The sequence below is a fragment of the Copadichromis virginalis genome, linkage group LG15, assembly GCF_057382275.1.
Source record: "Copadichromis virginalis isolate Kocher_CV1m ecotype Utaka linkage group LG15, C_Virginalis_male_GT1.1, whole genome shotgun sequence".
NCBI lineage: Eukaryota > Metazoa > Chordata > Actinopteri > Cichliformes > Cichlidae > Copadichromis > Copadichromis virginalis.
In genome coordinates, this window is record NC_140632.1 from 5,797,616 (window position 1) to 5,818,071 (window position 20,456).

Below are 20,456 nucleotides of genomic sequence, written 5' to 3' on the forward strand. Positions count from 1 at the left end.
TGCACCGCTATTTGGTTAGGTTTGGAAATTGAAACAGGGTTCGCTTGAATGCTCGCAGGATTGGGATGTTGGTATCACTAAGGATAGGATTCTAAGATTAACAAAGTCAGAATGATACTATTGATTGTGTGATGATTGCACAGTTTAGGAGGACCAGTTGCTAATCTTGCTATTTGAACCCATGTCTAAAACAAAAACACAGAAAATCAAAATTATCCTTTAATTATAATAATAATAATAATAATAATAATAATGGATACTTTATTGATCCCCATGGGGAAATTACTTGTTTATCTCTGCATTTGACCCATTCACTCAGTGAAGCAGTGGGCAGCCCACTAAGCAGGCGCCCAGGGAGCAGTGTGTAGGGACGGTACCTTGCTCAGGGGTACCTCAGGGTAGCCGTTAAGTGGATTCGAACCGCCGACCTTCCGATCATGGGGCGACCACTTTACCTACTGAGCTATCCCTGCCTAGATAACATCCAATCCAAAAAGGAAATCTGACTCAGCTACAACTAGTTATGGTTTGTGTTGGCTTCTTTTAATGAGTCATATATTCCTCAGCCATTATATTTTTATGAAGTAAAAGCTGATAAAGATTCTGATTTTACCTACATGTTGAGTTGATATTGCCATTATTGGCCACCAGTGCAGTGCAAATGCACCGGTAAGCATACTCAGACATGTGCTCTGCTAGCTCCTATAGAATCACCACTTTCAGGTTGGTCCTTCTGAATAACGGCATGAAACGAAGACCAGTGAAGTGGGTTATTGAACTATAAAATTAAGCGATCCCAAACTTCCTCCATATCTTTGAAATCCTGACAGCTCTTCAGGAAAGCACCTTCTAAAGGGGGGAGATTGGCAGAAAAATCATCCATCCCTAAAACACAGCCATCACTTCCCCATAATTACCCAGGAAGAATCAAATTAGCTCCTGACAAGATAATTCACTGACGGGCTTAGACTACTTGCGCCCAAGATAAGGCAGCTAAATGCTTGAGCTTTTGATAAGAATTTGTGGTCAGACGCAGGGCAATTTAATGAAAAGCTTGTCTGTCTCTAGCACGTTTGTGTGTTTGTATGTGCAGTGCGTGTGTTTACATGCATTTTCGGACATACTGTGTGTTTACGCTTGTGCTGTTAGCCTTTTAATGTGTTGTCTTTATTATGCTGATGATTCACAGGACAGACTTGATTAGCGGCAAGACAAGAGGCACTCCCTGTGCTCTTTGGTTGACATAACATCATCAGAGTCATTTCAAAGAGAACTGAAAAGAGGGAGGAAGTCTGGCTGGAATCTATTAGATACCTATTATGTTGTGATTGCAGACGTTACTGAAAAGAAAATATTGGTAAAGCTTCTCGCTTCAGATTACGTTGTTTAGGGTCATTTTTAGTATTTTTTTATGCTGGACTGCAATAAAACATTCGTTTTTAGTGCATCAGTCAAAAGAATGCCAGTGTGTCTGCAAAATAATTACGGCTCATCTTTCCCAAGGGCTCACCATCTTTAATACATCAGCCCGCCTTTAATTGGGTTCATCTTCAGTCCTCTTGAAAAGTCTACACGTTCAGAGATCCTCTCTCATCTTATTATTTTGAATACAACCTTTCTTGGCATTTACAGATAGAACCTTGAAAGTGATTTATAGACTCTTCCTAAAGGAGGCTCTCAGCCTGTTTACAGAGCATCAAGCAGCCATTACAGATTGGCCTTGAGTTATTGATGCATAGCTCAGTAAAAATTGGCCTTGTAGTAAGCGAGTCAGCTGTCAGTCCTTTTTTAAGAGTGAAGGCTCTTAATCTTTTGGTAATGAGTCATACATAAAGACAGATAGATGTGTGTGTTTACATGTTTGTGTGTTCCCATCTCTACGAATTTATAGAAGCATGTGTATGGGTGATTGGGGGGGAGGGGGTGGGGGCATGCTAGACCTTGACAACCAGATGCTGCATCATTCATGTGTGACAGACCACAACTTTGAAAGGGTATGCATTGCATGCCTGTGTTAATATGTGCATGTGTGGCCTCACCCCTTGTGAGAAGTAAAATGCTGCAATCCCCAAAGGCCAGAAACAGCAGAGCATGGAGAATATGGCCAGGCCGAGATGATCTCGTGGAGGGACAACTATGAAGTTGTCTTCACTCTCGCTGTCGGTAGAACAGTCTGTCTGCACAGAAAACAGCAGTTAATGTTAAAACATATAGCCATTTAAAATTTCATGATGTATATGGGCAGACTGTGTAGTTTCAGTGGCGATGTAGCAGTAAACAGGTGGTTTGAGAAAACACTGGAATTGATTCCTTTTGATTTTTGATGCAGACAGCTGCATCAAAATGCAGACAAAGACTGATGCCACTCTTATGCTTTGCAAAATTTAAGGCTATTGACAACAATCAGTTAGTATACAGCCTGGAGAACTGTAGAGACTAACAGCTAATCTACCCCTGCACAAAAGGCCACAAGCACTTCATTAACTGAAAAGCTATATTTTTGTCACAACTCATAGCCAATGACAAGATGGGTTGTTATGCCAATTGTGACTTTGTTTACAATAGTAAAAACAAAAGTAAAAATAATAAACATGAAGTATGTGGAGTCAGAGGTATCAGTTGTGGCATGGATGATTGAGATAAGCATTTTTCTGTTGTTGAAAGTGGAGTGGATCTTTTTGTTACTTAATTTTCTTAGGTCATTTTTTTCAACCCACAAGACAAAATTTTTTGTTGCTAAAAGTTTTTGCTGCATCTGAAATTTTTGAGTTAAGATCTCAAAATTTTGAAATGCAAAGAAAAAATTTAAAAAGCTAAAAACAAAAAAACCCACTACAAATGGAGAAAATAACCTGAAATTTCAAGCTACCAAGTTGGAATTTGTGTTGACTTGTGAATGAGAAAAAAATGTTTGTTTGCTTTTTTAGTGCCAGAATAAAGCTTCCATGGTAAGTAGGCAAACTTTGATTCTATTTGACAGAACTCTGTTTTATGTGCTAACCAGTTTTTGGTTGAAGACTAAAGTTAAAACCTGACCAACTTAGGTTAGATATTAGCCATTCGTCTTTTGGTATCGGCATATATAATAGCCCAAAAATGAACATTTAAAAAGATAGCAACCAGCTGATCCAAACCAAAATAAATAACCAAACAAAACAGATATTAGCAATATCTGTTTATATTAGGTTTGTGAGAAAGAAAAAAATAATCAGCCATTATATTGAAATATCTCAGTTTTAGATATTGGTATCACTCTTAAAACAGATTCAATATCCTCTAATCCTCAGTGAAAGCACAAGCATTATTAACCGTTGAACAGTTTCTAACTACTGAGATAGAAATTTCTCATTGCAAACTCATAGCAATACAGGTAATACAAGTAATATCACCAAGACACCTCATCCTGTATATTTTTGGGCGCCTAAGTCCAACCATGTGGAACTTCTGTAAATTTTCTGTCACTGGATGATGAAATTTGCCAACAAACATGCAGATAAAAACAGGATTTACTTTAAAATACATATGAGTAAGACTTCATTTATATGGTACAGCAGTCTTTGTACAGGTAGAGTTGGTTTTCAAGTTGAGTGGGTGGGAAAAGAATCTCCACTTATTGAGAAAGAAAAAGGCATTTGTGTAATGGGAAACAAAACATACCAGCGTATGCAGGATCATTTGCTTCCACATAATGTCACAGCTCACATTTATAGACTTTTGGTGATGGCCCATTAGTTTCTCATTAGTTCTGAGATATGCAGATTCCTACATTTTGGCATCTAAACAACAGATGGCATGAAAAAAATAGCTACGGTTGAAAGTACACCCCATTTCAGATGTGAAATAGTTATGAATCAAACACACCTCCTCCCTAAAGCTTTATGAAACTATTTCACGCTCCATGCAACATTTCTCACAAGAAACTGCAGCAAAAGAGAATAGATGCTCATACATCTGCATACAGTTTAGGATGATGCAAATTCAGAGTCCTGATCCAGAGCTGAAAAGATCAGTATGTGTTACAATTCACAAGTCGGTACAGGACGTTCTGACTACGTCATTCTCTAGCATGCACGTATACAAACACGTTCCTCTTGCGGCTTTGTTGTTGGATTCTTCGACGAAGCCGAGACCAAGTACAGAGATTTATTTTCCAGGGATGAAAAGAAGTCTCAGATTGAGGCCACAGTTTCTATATGAGACATTAAGCTGCATCCTTCCCACATTATCCTGTTTGAAGGATGATCCAGCATGAGGGTGGAACATGGAAAATAAATGAAAAATACAATCAAGGCTAACAAATTGTGGGTGACTATTGTGTCAAATAAATAGACGTCAATTTTGCTCAACATTTCAATAAGAGAGATGATGTCTGCACAGATGTTGGATGTCAGGCAAAAGGTCAGGGAAGGATGGCAGAGTACGTGAGAATCGTTATGATATATGATCTGACCAGATAATAATAATAATTATTTTTTAAGATAGCTATAGTGACAATTTTATTCTTTTTTATACAAGTTCTGGTTAAGGCAGGGGTGTCAAACTCCAGTCCCGGAGGGCCAGTGTCCTGAAACTTTGCTGCAGCACACCTGAATAAAATTAGTAGGTCATTAAGAAGACTACAGAACTTGACTGTATGCTGAGGTGGCAGTTCAGCCATTTGATTCATGTTACAGAAGCTCATGAGTGAATGAACATGGTGCAATAAAAGTACTTTTAGAAGTTACCACCTTTCCTATCGCTCACACGTTGATTCCAGATATTGTATCAAGAACCAATCCTAGACCATGGCTGGCTTGATAGAAGAGTGTACAGTTTTTACTTAAAAATGCATTTCTGATGTTTATTTTTGTGTTTCATATCGGTGAACAAGAGTGCAGAACAGTGACATTAGCATTATATTGAAAGTTACGCTTCTGTAAACATGTTAGAGTATTGGAAATACATTTGGTTTGAGGGCAAAACAGTTTTTAATTAATTTCAATAACACACCCTCCTTGTAACAATGTTGCCTGATTGATGATGAGGATTAGCGGGTGGGTGGCTGAGATGTATGGGGGCCCTGCCCACCGATGGAGGGGGAAATACTGGTTTAATCGTCTCCAAAAATAGACCCTTTGAATGCAACCGTATTAGAGAAAGTAATTGAGCCGCAGAAGAACATTTCTAATTTCTCTGTGCACTCAGACAATGCCACGCTGTGTGAAAAGCTTTGCCTACAAAGCCGTTAAAAGCTGCAAAAACGGGCCCCTGTCTAGGTGGTCAATATATTTTCATGCTCTTTATAATGACATGTGGACACCAGAAGGTTGCAACACATGAACATAATGCAGCTTAAAGAGTGCATAATGTCAGTCTGCTGTTGTGGCCTTAAGCAAGCACTATGGTGCAATCTCTGCAGAGCCAGCCCTGCTGTGTGCTGTGCCTTAGAGCTCCCTGACAATATCTGCACAGCCTTCTGGCTGTTTGGAGAATCAAAACACACATCATCCAGGGATTCTATTGGCTTAGATTACTGTGGGGAGAAAAGTTCAGGAAGCAGGGGAGGCAGGCAGGTGAAGATTTAGGTTGTCTGAAATCAGTGCAGACCTGCAGATAAGTCTGTGTTTAAGGAAGGAAGGTCATTAATCACAAACCTTCAAAGTAAAACAGGCCACTAACCCGTCTGGAAGACTGTCTCAGTTGTCAGTGAAATTACTTTATCTTTTACAGCATTTTTCTCAAAATTAATGATGGGTATGAAATCAAATCAAGAGCTGAATGACGTTACGGGTCGCAAACTTCTTTACCGGGTTTACAGAAAAACCCATCAACAAAAACTGTTGGATACTGTTTGTGACCACAATATTTAAACTTAGCCCTGCTTCCTGGCCCAACAAAAGCTTATTATTGTTATTAGAATATAATGGTTATTAGAACTGGAAAGTGAATGATGACAAAGGACCGCATTACCTAGAACAACACAGTGAATCACAGAATAGAATAGCCCTTTATTGTTATTGTACATGTACAATGAAATCATGGTTGATCCACTTCAACTGTGTAGGAATAAAATGTAAATAGCAAGGCAGCAGCAATAAATAAAAAACTGGAGAAATATATAGAAATAGAAACATTTCATTATTTATCATCATTTATTTCACAAAGCTTGAGGGGATAGGTTAATTGGAAAATCCAAATTGCCATTGTGTGAATGGTGTGAATGTGCGAGTGAATGTGAGTAAGAATGGTTGTCTGTCCCTGTGTGTTGGCCCTGCAACAGACTGGCGACCTGTCCAGGGTGTACCCCGCCTCTCGCCCTATGACAGCTGGAATAGGCTCCAGCGCCCCCCGCGACCCTGAAAAGGATAAGCGGAAGCGAATGGATGGATGGATGGATGGATGGATGGATATTTCACAATGATTGCTTCTAAAAACACACCCTGCAAACCGTGCTGCTTTAACCTCTGCTCTGTGTCTCTGTTAAGCTCAGCTAAGTTAAATAGACACCCAGACCACAAGAGTTCCAGATAAATACACCACCACACGTTTTTAGTTTGTAATAGGAGATGCTTAAGTAAGAAAACCTTTATATTATTTATTACAGACATATTTATCTGGAAGATGCTGTAGATTATACCTTCAGTTTAAACAGCTTTGTAGTTTTTTGCCAAACTTTAAATGAGCAAATGCGCATGTGGGTTTGTTATGAAATGTTTATCTCTCCAGTAGCAGAAAGGACTAATGACTTGTGTATGCAGATGATGCTATCTGTGCTCAGATATCTCCTACGAGGTGTAAATCCTGTCAACATGCGGTAACTGGCTGACAGTTAATGAACAGCTAACTGATGATTTCACCATTCTGCTGTGACAGCTTAAACAAAAGCTTGTGTAATTTGCACTACAGGAAATGTGCCCCCCAACCTGTAGAATTTAATTAAATGTTGGTCTTCCATGGTCTCTTGTGTTCTGGGGGCCTCTGGATGTCTGGAGTTTTGATCTCCTCCATACCCGCTTCACACCCTGGAGGACGGGGCTGTGGCCCCCCCACACTCCCTAGCAGATCATTACATGGAGAAACCTTTGGAATGCAAGCATGCTGATCCACACAGGTATGCACACATGGGTATTCACAGACGCGGACTAAAGCTTTCTTGGCTGCTGCCTCAAAGCACACTGTGCGCTGTCTATCTTGCGTGCTGCACAATATCGTTTATTATTTAGTAAATATTGATATCTATGACTAGCTAGTTTACTGTGATGGTGCTTTGTTTTCTCTATTATTATGTTGCTCTTTGTTGTTTGCTGTCTCCTCTGTTTGTTTTTTTTTTTGTTTGTTTTTTTTTTCTCCATACAGGTGACCCAGGAGTTCTTTTTTTTTTTCTTTTTTTTTCTTTTTTTTTTCTTTTTTTTCTTTTTTCTTTTTCTCTCTCTTCCCCCCCTTCTCACCGTCTCTTCTCCCCTTTGGTTTTCTTTCTTTCTCTCCCCCTCTTTCTCTCATTCCCCCTGTCCTATTTATTTAAAAAAATAAATAAATAAATAAATAAATAAAAAAAATGACAAAGGATGAACTGAAGCTCTGCCATCACGTAATGTCGCATACTGCTGTTTCTGATGTCATTTAGAAAAAAAAAAAAAAAAAAAAAAAAAAAAAGAATTTAATTAAATGTTTTATTTATTGATTTATTTTCATCAGATCTGATGTCATCTAAATGTCACAATTCCTGATGACAACAGCAAGATCATTTTTAATCTTTGCAAAAATCATAGGGAGGATTTTCACAAATTTGGGTACCGAAGCATTTTATTTTATTACACATTACATGTATTATTTCATAAAATAACCCATTGTGTGTGTGTCTACCCGATAGTTTAGTATGCACTTCTGCCATTATTTTGTGAACAAAATTAAATACATCATTTTCCACTAATATCCAAAACAGTGCAATAAAAGAAAATGAAAGTTATATCTTCAACTACTTTAAAAGCAAAAGCCAGCAGTTTAAATAACAGAAATTAATTGTGTGAGGCTACGCAAAGGTAAAGTACTACAGGATGGTCTCTAGAAAGAAACTACTTAACAGCCACAGGGCACTGAATTATTTACCTGCTTAAAAAAATAGATTACATTCAGAATATTTATATTTCGGGTGGTGAATATGAATTCAGGTGAAATGAAAAGAAATCGTGCAAGAAAACAAAGAACGTTAAAGCAACAAGCAGAAGTCTGTAGCCACTAGCGATTCAGTACTAATCGACACAAAAAAGCACTATTGTATTATATTAACAACCGTAATGACCTTTTTCCATTAGTACCTACTCCGGTCACCTCGGCACAGCTCAAAATGGTTTTTAGGGATTTCCATTAGGTCATAGTACCTGGTACCAGGTTTTTTTTTTTTTTAATACCTACTCGACCGGGGTTTCAAGCTATCTGAGGCGATCCAAAAATGTGACATCAGCAGACTGCATGCCACGGATTGGCTAGTCAGTGGCATCACTCAATGATTTATGAAAGCATCTTCTTCACAGAAATCAAAACAACCATTTATGAAACTATGAGGGGAGTGGCTGCACAGAAACAATACTCTGGTCTTGGAGTTTGACAAAAGAGCCACAGACTGAGTAGCAGGTATCACATAGAAATGATATTATGGGGTATTGCCATAACAACCACATGCACATTTGGTGGTACTCTGTTGTGTCTTCACCTCTAGCTGACACTCAACTTTACAGTCAGGTAGGCACACAGCCCCTCACCTCGCTAGCAGCTGAACACAAACAGCAACAATAGAACAATGAACTTCAAGGTCAGTTAAGCACTCATTTCAGCAGCATTGGCATATTAAATATTTAATGTAACTATTAACCTGGCCAGTGTACCCATTACCATTAACCATTTAACTATCAGAAATTCCCAGATGGATAACAAACCCAGCCTCAGCGCATCATAAGCTAGCATACAGCTAATGCTGGTATCAAGATAAATGCAATGCGTTAGGAAGGGCATCAGACATAAAATCTGTGCCAGTTCAACCATGCAGGTCCATCCACAGAGTTAATTTAACAGGATAACACCAAAAACAGTTATGTTTCTCTTAACGTCCCAGCAACTAGACAGAAAGAATGCTAGCCTACATTACCAACTACTTATCAAATCAAATATCTGGCATACAAACACCATACAGTTTCGCAACTGTATTTTTCTTTATTTTTCACCACATCAGACAACCTAAAAAAATAGTGTTGTCATTGGGGTTATTGTTTGCACTGTTCTAATCACAATCATTTTTTCACTCCTATGCTTCTGAAAATGGCATAAAGTATCAAATTTAATTTAATGTAATGTCTAAATTTGCATTTTCTTCTAACTAACAGAGCAACACTGCTCTGGTTATTTAAAAAAAAAAAAAGCCTCATCACATTCGATATATGACCTCAGTAAAAATTTTCCTAATAACCATATTTTCTCAGATGTTAGTTTATAGTCTATCAATACAGCACAATGTTTATTCTGTAACTTGTGGTTCCATTTAGAGTGAAAAAAAGTATGATTTAGGGTGCAGATACAATTTGCTACCATGAGTGCTCACCATCCCTTGTTCTCACAGTCAGATCCCCATTTAGCTAGTAAAAAAAGATGCCCTAGATGTGTGGTTTTAGGGGTTTCAGAGGAATAACAGAAGAAACACCAAGTAAAAAATAATATAATCTTTACCATATGATTAGTAAGATTTACACAGTACCTGAGTGCACAAACTCTGGGTCGACGACACTCCTGTATGTGAGAGGCATATTCAGTATTAAGAGCTTTTCATGATGTCGTTCTCCCAAACATGTATTGCAGTTATAAGGGGATGTACTTGCAGTGTTGGATTAATGAACAAAATATTTGTTATTTTTCCTTTTCGTTGCCCCGTTGCTTCTTGTTGACAGGTGTGCAATTTAGGATCGTGTAATGAGGCTGCAAGAGGGAAACACTACACATCATGCTTAGCATTCACATCAGGTTGTGTAAACAGGTTGAAATGCATAAGCAAAACTGTGCTGTTGAGCACAGAAATTGGTGATTAAATCTGACAAAAATAACAAATTCTTGTTTTGTGGGACCCCAGTACAAGTTGGATTTTATCTTTTTTGAAACACTTTTTAAAGGTGCAGTTGTAGGGTTTCATGAATCATGAATCTGACTGGTCAATCCAAGGACTTTTGCTGTGTGTTGCTCCCCATATAGTACTACCATTCATTCCCATCACTTCTCCACTATGAAAAAAAAAAAGGCATACATAGCATAAAGAAAAATGAAAAAACTCTATGACAAGGTAAAATGATCAAAATAAAAAACAAACAAATTAAAAAAAACATACAGAATCATGGATCATGAACTTTGTATAAATCATATAAGTTGCAATACTAATGCAACTTATATGGTTTATACAAAGTTGCAACTAATAATATTTCAGCAAACAGGAGCACACTGTGTTCCTACATTATGCAAATGAAAGAAACTCCTGAAAAAACTCAAAGGATAGGGCTGTCTTAACTAATCTAAGTAGCTTCAGAATATAGAACATCCAAAACACATTCCTGCAAGTTGGGATGAGAGCACCGTCACCCCAACTGAGACGGTAGCTGCATTAACAGTAAAAAAGCTTGCATCTATAATTTAGCAGGTAATTGATTCGCTGGTGCCTTTAGCTGTGTAATACGTGATTTGGCATGACTGTATTACATATTCACATCCATTGAAAAGGTGTCAAGTCAGACCTGCCACAGTAATGGAGAGGGACAGATGGGATATAAATCAGAACACCCTCTTGGTATTATAACTAGCCACAAATTCTACATATTGCTCATTTTGTGAGGAAGAAAAACCCCTAAATCTAACAGACTAATCATTACATGTCTGCCCATAAAAATAAATAAATAAATAAATAAATAAATAAATGAAAGAAAGAAAGAAAGAAAGAAAGAAAGAAAGAAAGAAAGAAAGAAAGAGGGAAAAAACTGCTCAGGGATTGCAACATGTAATCACTCCCGAAGGGCTGATATTACTCGAAACTCATTGCAAAAGCATCTTTCTCATTATTCACGTTGCTATTCAGGCAAGGATTAAAGTTGCAACAGTGACGTCTGGCAGAGAGAAAATCTGTGCTACTTCGTTTCTCTTTCAGGAATCTTATTCAGAACCAAAAATAAGGAGAGTCTTTTACTCCTTATTCTGTAATTAACAGTGAAAGCCACATATCATATTATCCTCATTTAGGATGACCAATTATGCCTGCTGCTGCTTACTGACTCCCACTCCTGTTCTGGGTAGAGACTGTGCAAACATGCACTTGAATCACTATGATGACCATCATTAATGCTTTTTCCTCTGCCTATTCTTAGAACCCAAATTGGTGTGCTCCTTTGTCTAAACAGTGGCTATGGGTAAATAAAAAAGAAAAATGATCTTTAAGATTAAATAAACAACTAAAAAGGCTGTTTGTGTCTCTACAACAACCTCATTTGACGTATTTATGATTAGGTTCAAGGCAGACTCAGGGTTTTGGTAAAACACTGTCATATTAGGAGATAATTCAGGTGGAGGAGGCACAAACAAACCTGTAGTCACACAGTTCATTAAAGTTGGTTTCTAAGTTGTATTAGCTCAAAGTGCAGTGGAAATGTTTTCCATAATCATCAGGTAGGAAAATACTAATAGAAAAACAAAGGTTTATGTAACTAAAAGATCTATAAAAAATAATTCCTTATATAAAATTCTGCAACTTTAAAAATATGTCATTATTCACACTCCCTCAAGGCCAAGTTTGCTTAATTTTATAATTCCTGTGGAACTAACCCTGTGGCTTTCCAAGTGATCATTTGTATAATATATAGGGCCATGTATTAATGCATGCTGAGTGGAAGAGAGCAAGGCCATGCCAAACAATTAATGAAATGCAGTGACTCAAACTGATATCCCATTTTAATACCACACGATCCCAGGAAGCAAAGATTGTCAGAATGCAAACAGAGTTTGGTTGGCATGTTTTGTTTGTGTGTGACTTAGTATTGCATTAGACAGAACATCACTGCCATACTTTTCCGTTTAATAATCACCCAAGGACTTATGATGTTGCTGTTAATACTCCTCCAACAAAATGTGTCCATGTGGTTGGAGGAGGACTTTAGTGTCCTATTAAATAGAATGGAAAAATCCGCTGCCTTTGCAGTGGTGCCTTTCATACCTATCTGGACTCTTTACAACTTCAAATATACTAATCATGCATGTTATCACACACAAAGTGGCAATCTGTCAGAACTCTTTTGCAATTTTAAGGAGAAATTCTGAGCTACTATTTCAAAAGTAGTTTTGGCACGAGATTTGATTCATTCTTTAAATGATGTAAAAAGGCAGCCAAGAGCAGAGCGACTTAATAAATACACATAAATGAGCATTCCTAAATCTTTTTATAAATTAACATTGAAGAAAAACTTAATATGGAATTAGTGTAAATTACTGACATTCCAAATGAATATAACATCAAAGGAGAAAAAAAAAAATCTTTAATGAAGGATAAGGTTTCTGCTTATCATGACCACATTTTTGAGTTATTCTCGGCCAATGGAAGCAGTGACTCACAGACTCTGGAAAGTTACAATGTTCAATCAAGTTTTTGGAACCAGAAGATTTCGATAGATCAGAAAGATTTTCCAAGCTGAGAAATAAATATCTTTAGTTTGAAAAGAGAACACTTTCATTTTGCTGAATTGGGAATGACTCAAGAGATTGGTCTGTCATTTTCTGCCACAAAGAAATGTCTGAAAGATTTCACTAGAATACATGAAACATTGTCATAATGTCAGAACAATGTGCGTGCAGTGAACTGAAGAATGACTACATTTTGGATTTAATTAAGCCATAGGCACTAATATTCCCACAGATTTAGACAGAATTGATAACCTTTTCAATCAAACTGGTCTGATTTAAAATTCAGAAAGGCAACAGAGGTCAATTATTGTATTTCTTTCTCTGGATTTCTCTTCAAGGCTTAGGGTTTTAAAATTACAATATCTCAATTGGAAAAGCTGAAGAAAGACAGGATTTAATGATTTAATGAAATGTTGCCACTGAATATGATATGCACTGATGAATGCAAATTCTGTACGCTGAAGAACATGCAACAGATGGTGCAGCCATTTTCAAACTCAAGTTTTGGTAGTATTCGTTGCTGTCATTTATTCTCCTCTTCCATTAACACTGTGCTGGTGAAGTCCTCCCATTCTAGGAAAGCCCACCAGGCGTTTTTCTTTTCCTGTTATATTTCTGAATATGTAGCTTCTCAAAGCACATTCCATGCTTTAAGGGAGTCATAAATATAGCACTTATAATGGAACTGTTCATATCATTAACACCATGTAAGTATGTTTACCAGCGAGGGTCAGAGGTTTTTCTCAAATTAACAATATGTGATATAACTACAAACAACATACACTAGCATAATGCTGCTGCTGTGACAGAGACGCATTTACTCAAATGATTTAAAGAACACCCATATTCCAGTATGTCAACGCCAGTAACACGTTAAGCCTGTTCATCCCTGATTCTATATATGTATAGTACACACATAATCGTTACACTAGTATCAGGGTTTTAGCGTGAAATTTAGGACCTTGGGGGGAGGGGTATTAACAGGACAGTTGAACATTGACATTGCAGCTCTCTGTACTTCTGTGCAGAGCTGCTGATGCTTTGTGGACAGTGAAAGAGAGACGATGGGATATGGGAGGATGACAGCTGAAGAAACAAAACGGTAATAAGACAACATATTTTAATTCTTCTCTTTTAATTTTAAACTTCTTTAGTTTTAACTCAGCCAACAGTATAAACTGACTTGTACAAAGCTAAATTAGTGTTTGCAGCTTAAGTATAAGAACAGTTTTAATGTATAAGTTAAAAACTGCCCCAATTATTTGGCCTATAAGTAGTCAGTTGGACACTTACAGACCTCTGGGGCCCAGTCAAAAATGAAATTAAACCACAGCCATAATACCTACTAAATCACCCTACTACAATGTTTAGCAATCATGTTATGATTAAGTGTCATTTCATTATACTGAAGTATTTGCCATCTAAAAACCCAGATACTGATGTGTGAAATGGTAAGTAATGGGAACGGGTTATGATCAAGGCAAATCAGTTTCTGCTGGTTCATTAACTCCACCCGTCTTCTCAATTTGATACCACCACTATCACGGGATGAGTGATTTCAGGTAGTACCGTGGCCTTGGTGTATTTTGTCCTGCCACATCATACTTCCTGCAAGCACTTATTTGATTGATGCACTCTCTTCAAGACCTATCCACCAGGTCTCTACCTGCCCCTGTGTAGAGCTTACCTGAAAAAACATCTTTCACCACCAAATTCAAAGGTTGCACCTCCCACTCAAATGTATTTATTTATTTTTTGCAGAGGATTCTCTCTCAACCCTGACTTGCAGTGAAAAAAATGCTCTAAATGCATTTTCTTCCCTCTTTTTTTTGGTTTCAGTTAGAAAAACATCAGTTACACTGTCCCCCTACTCAGACTCTGCACACCAAAACCGTCACCTTTAACTTGATTATATTGTCACACAACTAAATAATAAAGCAGAGCAGTAACTTGCCAACTGTTGTAATATGAGCACTGGCATCTTGACGGCCTGTATCAGTCACCGTGACATGATAATGACATCGTCTAACAGCATAAATTAAAAAAGAATAAACAAATAGATAAATAGTTTACCTCTCGTGTGACATACTTTATTGGCATTCAAGATTAGTGACTACAGCTGGGATCTGAGCAGGCATGCCTTTTGCATAATTTTGGAAAAATCAGTGCCTAAAACACAGGAGCTCTTTCAAATCAAGCTGACTGTATGTTCCCACCTCACAAAAGTGAGACCAGGAGCAAGGCAGAGAAAGAGGGCTTCATTTGGTAGCCCTCCTGTGGTTGATGCTGAAAAGAGAAGGCAGGTGAGGTTGCCTCAGTTGTCTGGAACAGACACCTCGAACACGTAAAGTGTTTTCTGAAGGCAAAACTCTCACCTTTCATGTTCTACATGGAGGTCACAATGCAGAACTGTGACCTTGCAGCTGGGACCGATTCAATAATTCTGGTGCATGCCATTATGCTGCTTCTATTCAGCAAATGTTCTGCTTACAAACTGCTCTGCTTTTTAATATTGCACTCAAAATAAAATAAAACTAATAAAGGGGAAAAACTAATAAAGTACTCTAATGGGAGATGTAAGACTTAAAAGGGGCTTTTGGACAGAGGATGCGTTTTGTAAAAAGGAATGTAAGTGTTAGTAAACAAAAGTTAATCATTTGATGTTTTAGTGTTTTGAATAAATTATTGGTTTTTTTTTTTACACTTGAGATGTTACTGAGCTCTAAAAGTGTTTAAAAAAGACAAATGGTACTTTGAATCATACTGAGATTTCAGTTTCTCCAGTAATATCATTAAGAGCTGCTTTACTTCTAATTGCTATTCTACTTTACTGATTCTCCTCAGAGGCTATCTGCAATTTACTCATGCACTTTGATCATTGGAGAGTTTGTGCTTTATATAATAACTCTTTTCAGGCCCACCCTTTTAAAAATAAAATACTTCTTTCCACTGCAGTAGTTCTCTCTTTTTACAGTAGTTCTCTCTTTTTATCTATCTTTTTTGTAATTTAAACACACACACACATATACACACATAATCAGCAAAATAAAGGAAAAGTAACATGAGCATACTGTACTGGCTAAGCTGTTCATTAAGTTAAAAAAAAAAGGGGGGGGGGGGGGGTAAACCTGATTAAAACCTGAAACCTGATTAAAAGATTTTCTCAGTAATGTGATCTTGAAATGTCCAAGAAAGGAATCCAACCAACTTGAGTGGAGCCAATATATATGTGTTTGCATAGCCCTGAGAGATTTCATGATATATAGTATATTGGGAATTAAAAATTAAAGGAAGATATGTCGGGGCGACCGTGACTCAGGGGGTTGCATCTGTAATCGGAAGGTCGCCGGTTCAATCCCCGGGCTCTCTGTCCTGGTCGTTGTGTCCTTGGGCACTGGTGATGGCCAGAGGGGCCGATGGCGCGATATGGCAGCCTCGCTTCTGTCAGTCTGCCCCAGGGCAGCTGTGGCTACAACCGTAGCTTGCCTCCACCAGTGTGTGAATGTGAGAGTGAATGAATAGTGGCATTGTAAAGCGCTTTGGGTGCCTTGAAAAGCGCTATATAAATCCAATCCATTATTATGTCCTGGAGAAAATTCTGACACAGATGAAGGCCCTAGCATGAGTAGTGGTCAGAAGAAAGCAAAAAATGTATACTACGGACAAACCGAGCCAATCCCGCTATACCTGGGGCACGGGGAAAAATGATCAATATGCTTTTTGTGACATTTTTGTTTGGTGGTGCGCCGCATGATTTTTCTGATGTGAAATATATGCCGTGGCTCCAAAGGTTTGGGAAAACACTAATTTAGACTTTTAATTATTCATCAACTCAAAGCTCACTTAATTCTGCTTTTAATGAGCGATGAACTTCTTCCGATTTAAACCCTAATATTATTTATTTGTATTTTATTCATTTTAATGCACTATATTCTGTGGAATTTGTTACAATATGAGAGGTATAAAAAACTATTTCATTACCCTTCTGTGTTTCATAATCAAGATTCAAATACTGCTGGAGTAATGTGATACATTTGTGGTAGAAGCCTTATAAGTAACCACATCTGTGTAGCTGTAGTGTATAAAGACAGCCGTTCTGCTGTTGTAGACGCTCAGCAATGACATACAATTAGTTAAACTGTACTTCTTCTCATTGACAGGTTTAATGAGAGGTGAAGCAGGCACAAGTATTAATTGAATGTTTTAGGGCGTTTCTATATCCAGTGGATAACTGATGGAGTGGAAATGAAGCTCTGGCATGTGCACTCAGTTCGACAAGGACTGAGAAGTCAGGCAGGAGACAGATTTACTACAGCACACATTTGAATTTGGCTATGACTTGGAGTTTTTCTCTGGAACAATCTGAGTAGGCATGGCACGCACTGTCCCTGGGACCATAAGAGACTTATACAGTTAAATGTATATATTATGAACAAAGAAACTTTTGTTATTGCAAGAAAAGACTAAGGAATTCGGGAACTTACAGATCTGAAGTGGGACAATATAAGAACAATTTGGTGAGCACAGCTCAGGCAGTATGAATGCCACCTCAGGTATAAAGTGTGTTAATTGGGTGAGACAGCTTCGAGCCTTAAATGGTTGGATAGAAAGGAGCTTGTGACTAACATCTTGTGACTGAACTACCATTTAACCCTTGTATGGTGTTCGGGTCTGTGAGACCCGTGTTCAGTTTTTTTCAAAAGAAAAATTAAACAATTAATTATTTTTTCACGTGTAAATGTGTTGTGTCTTTCCACTCACTCCACTTGATTATAACTGATTTATTTATAACATTTTATATAAAAGAAAAACGAGAAGCACATTAATTCATAAATGTGATCTAACAAAGGTAAAGGGAAAAAATTAACCATGTTTGCTGTTCATATGTCTTGTAATTGGGATGAAGTAAACATCTGTTGAGTAATTTAACATAAAATTGTTTGATAGTGTTAATTTGGAAAGCCAAAACTCTAGCGGGTCCACCAGACCCATGAACACTGGCTGAGTAACAAAAATACGAACATCACACAAGGGTTAAGGTAGGCAATATATCAGATCTAACATGACTACACACTGACAGAGGGAATATGAGAGTTAAGTTAGCTGTAGTGGAAAGTGCACTGTTTGAATTCATGCAAGCATCCATCAGCAGCAATATTCACTTAAGTGTACAAAAGCTGAACTGAAGATATTTAAACAACCTGAGGTTCAGTTCGTCATGACTTGTGTGACTTCACAACACAAGTCATCCTTAACCACTCAACACTCACATAGAAGAGAGAACTAAATTGAGGGAGTGTGGGATGGAGGGCTATATACATTTTGGAAAAGACCAAATTTAATACAGATATATAGTTGTTATGAAAAATCCCATTCTACGCCAAATCCAGTTCAGGTGATTGTGGTAATGGACCATGAAATTGTTTGCAACCATCAAAAACAGCAATATCCACGCTGAAAAAAGAATGCTCCCTGTCTGCATTACTGTGCGTCACAACAACACGAGGTCAGGAACACAAAGTGAATTAACCAAAGCTGCCAAACTGCTACCAATGTAGGGGCAATGTGGTAAGCAGAGAACAAGCAGAATAAAACTACAGTACTAATGCCACCTGCCATTTTAAATTCCATTGTAATTGGTGCCAGGCGTTTAATACTATAAGCAGCGCCAGACGTTTAAAACATGTGATGGCACCAGGCTTTTAATAAGGGCGATGCGGGCAAGGACAGCTGGCTGTGTAGTGTAATGGGTAAGGCAAATACCTTTCATGACAATCTGGGGTTTACTATAGGGAACGTAAGAGAACCCTATAAATGAGTTTTTCACTCTGTTACACCCCGGCCTAGGCAACCGGGGTGCAACGTAGAAAAACAAAGATAAGGAAAATAAAACCACGAAGGCTCTCCACCAAAATCCCAAAACGAAAATATCCCATGACGAAAGTATTAACAAACCCATTCACAACTATTTACAACAGACTATTTATTTAAAACAAAACACCAAACTATTTACAACACGGGGGAGATCGCGACCATGACACACTGAAACACAAGGCTTAAATACATAGAAGGAGCAATCAGGAAATGGACCACAGGAGGGAAACACAGCTGGGGCAAATTAGAACTGACGAGACAGGGAAAATGTAAACTGAACACACTAAGATAACACAGACTTTCAAAGTAAAGCAGGAAATACATAAGTCATGCAAAAACAAAACACTGACACACCGAAACGTAACATTTCCCCCTACCCAAAAATCAAACATGTAACCCCAAGTGAAAAGTTTGATGCAGACAAACGAAGGCTGAAACGAAGGCAGACGAAGCTGATGAAGGCTGGAGCGGCCCCACCGACCCTCCAGCGGACGACGAAGGCTGGAGCGGTCCCTCGGACCCTCCAGCGAAGGCGGATGAAGGCTGGAGCGGTCCCACGGACCCTCCAGCGACGACAAAGGCTGGGGCGGTCCCACGGACCCTCCCCCCAGCGAAGGCGGATGAAGGCAGACGAAGCTGATGGAGGCTGGAGCGGTCCCACGGACCCTCCAGCAGACGACGAAGGCTGGTGCGGTCCCTCGGACCCTCCAGCGAAGACAGAAGGCCGAAGCTGTCCCTCCTTCGGACCCTCCAGCGATCCCGGACGAGCCCCCATATGTTACACCCCGGCCTAGGCAACCGGGGGTGCAACGCAGGAAAATAAAAATAAGGAAAATAAAACCACGAAGGCTCTCCACCAAAATCCCAAAACGAAAATATCCCATGACGAAAGTATTAACAAACCCATTCACAACTATTTACAACAGACTATTTATTTACCACAAAACACCAAACTATTTACAACACGGGGGAGATCGCGACCATGACACACTGAAACACAAGGCTTAAATACATAGAAGGAGCAATCAGGAAATGGACCACAGGAGGGAAACACAGCTGGGGCAAATTAGAACTGACGAGACAGGGAAAATGTAAACTGAACACACTAAGATAACACAGACTTTCAAAGTAAAGCAGGAAATACATAAGTCATGCAAAAACAAAACACTGACACACCGAAACGTAACACACTCAATTAAGGGATAAATCTATTTAGCATGAGTGATGTATCGATTCACAATGCAGATACGGATTATATGATTAAAAAATTATATATCAAAATTTAGACTTTTAAATGTATTTTGTGATTCTACATACTATAAACACTGTGTATTAAGAAAAGGATATAGCCAAGGTAACATCACATCATCACATTTCTTGAAATTGCACATCATGAGTGAGTTATGGTTCCAAGGTAGAACCTTAGCAGACAGTGAACATACACACGGTAGTCTGCTGTCTATTTTAAAAATGGAAACAGTTTACAAAATAAATATCATACACAATTGAAAATGACCATTAACTCACATGGTTACTTTTTTGTAGTCTGTTACAATAGGAATCAAAAAGCTGGTTTATTACACTTTCACATCAGCTTCAATTTTGAGATCAGGAACTTTGAGTTTCTTTATATATTTTTTAAACCCATTATGATTATTAGATGACAGTGAACAAGTAAGTTTCTAATTGTTAAGAATAACCCATAGCTGGACTGCCAAATTGGATCATTTTACATTGGTTAATAAAAAAAGTCCAACAAGAGCAAATCTCAACTCATTTGATTGAAATGGGAAGTGAAGGAAATGACTAGCAGTCCAGATAAAGTTCATACTAATTTAAATGATGCCAAAAAGGTGAGAAGATCTATGAGGATATCAGCTGCTATACTAGTTCTTTTGGGATTGGGT

At 38.2% G+C, this 20,456-nt stretch overlaps 1 protein-coding gene across 1 annotated transcript in view; it reads right to left on the reverse strand.

Annotated features, from left to right (window-relative positions):
- Positions 1 to 20,456, reverse strand: part of syndig1l (synapse differentiation inducing 1-like) — a 48,586-nt gene that overhangs the window by 11,840 nt on the left and 16,290 nt on the right. The window contains exon 3 of the mRNA XM_085431500.1: positions 2,040 to 2,177. Within this exon, the coding sequence (XP_085287626.1) occupies positions 2,040 to 2,177 (138 nt within the window). The remainder of the gene's footprint in view (positions 1 to 2,039; positions 2,178 to 20,456) is intronic.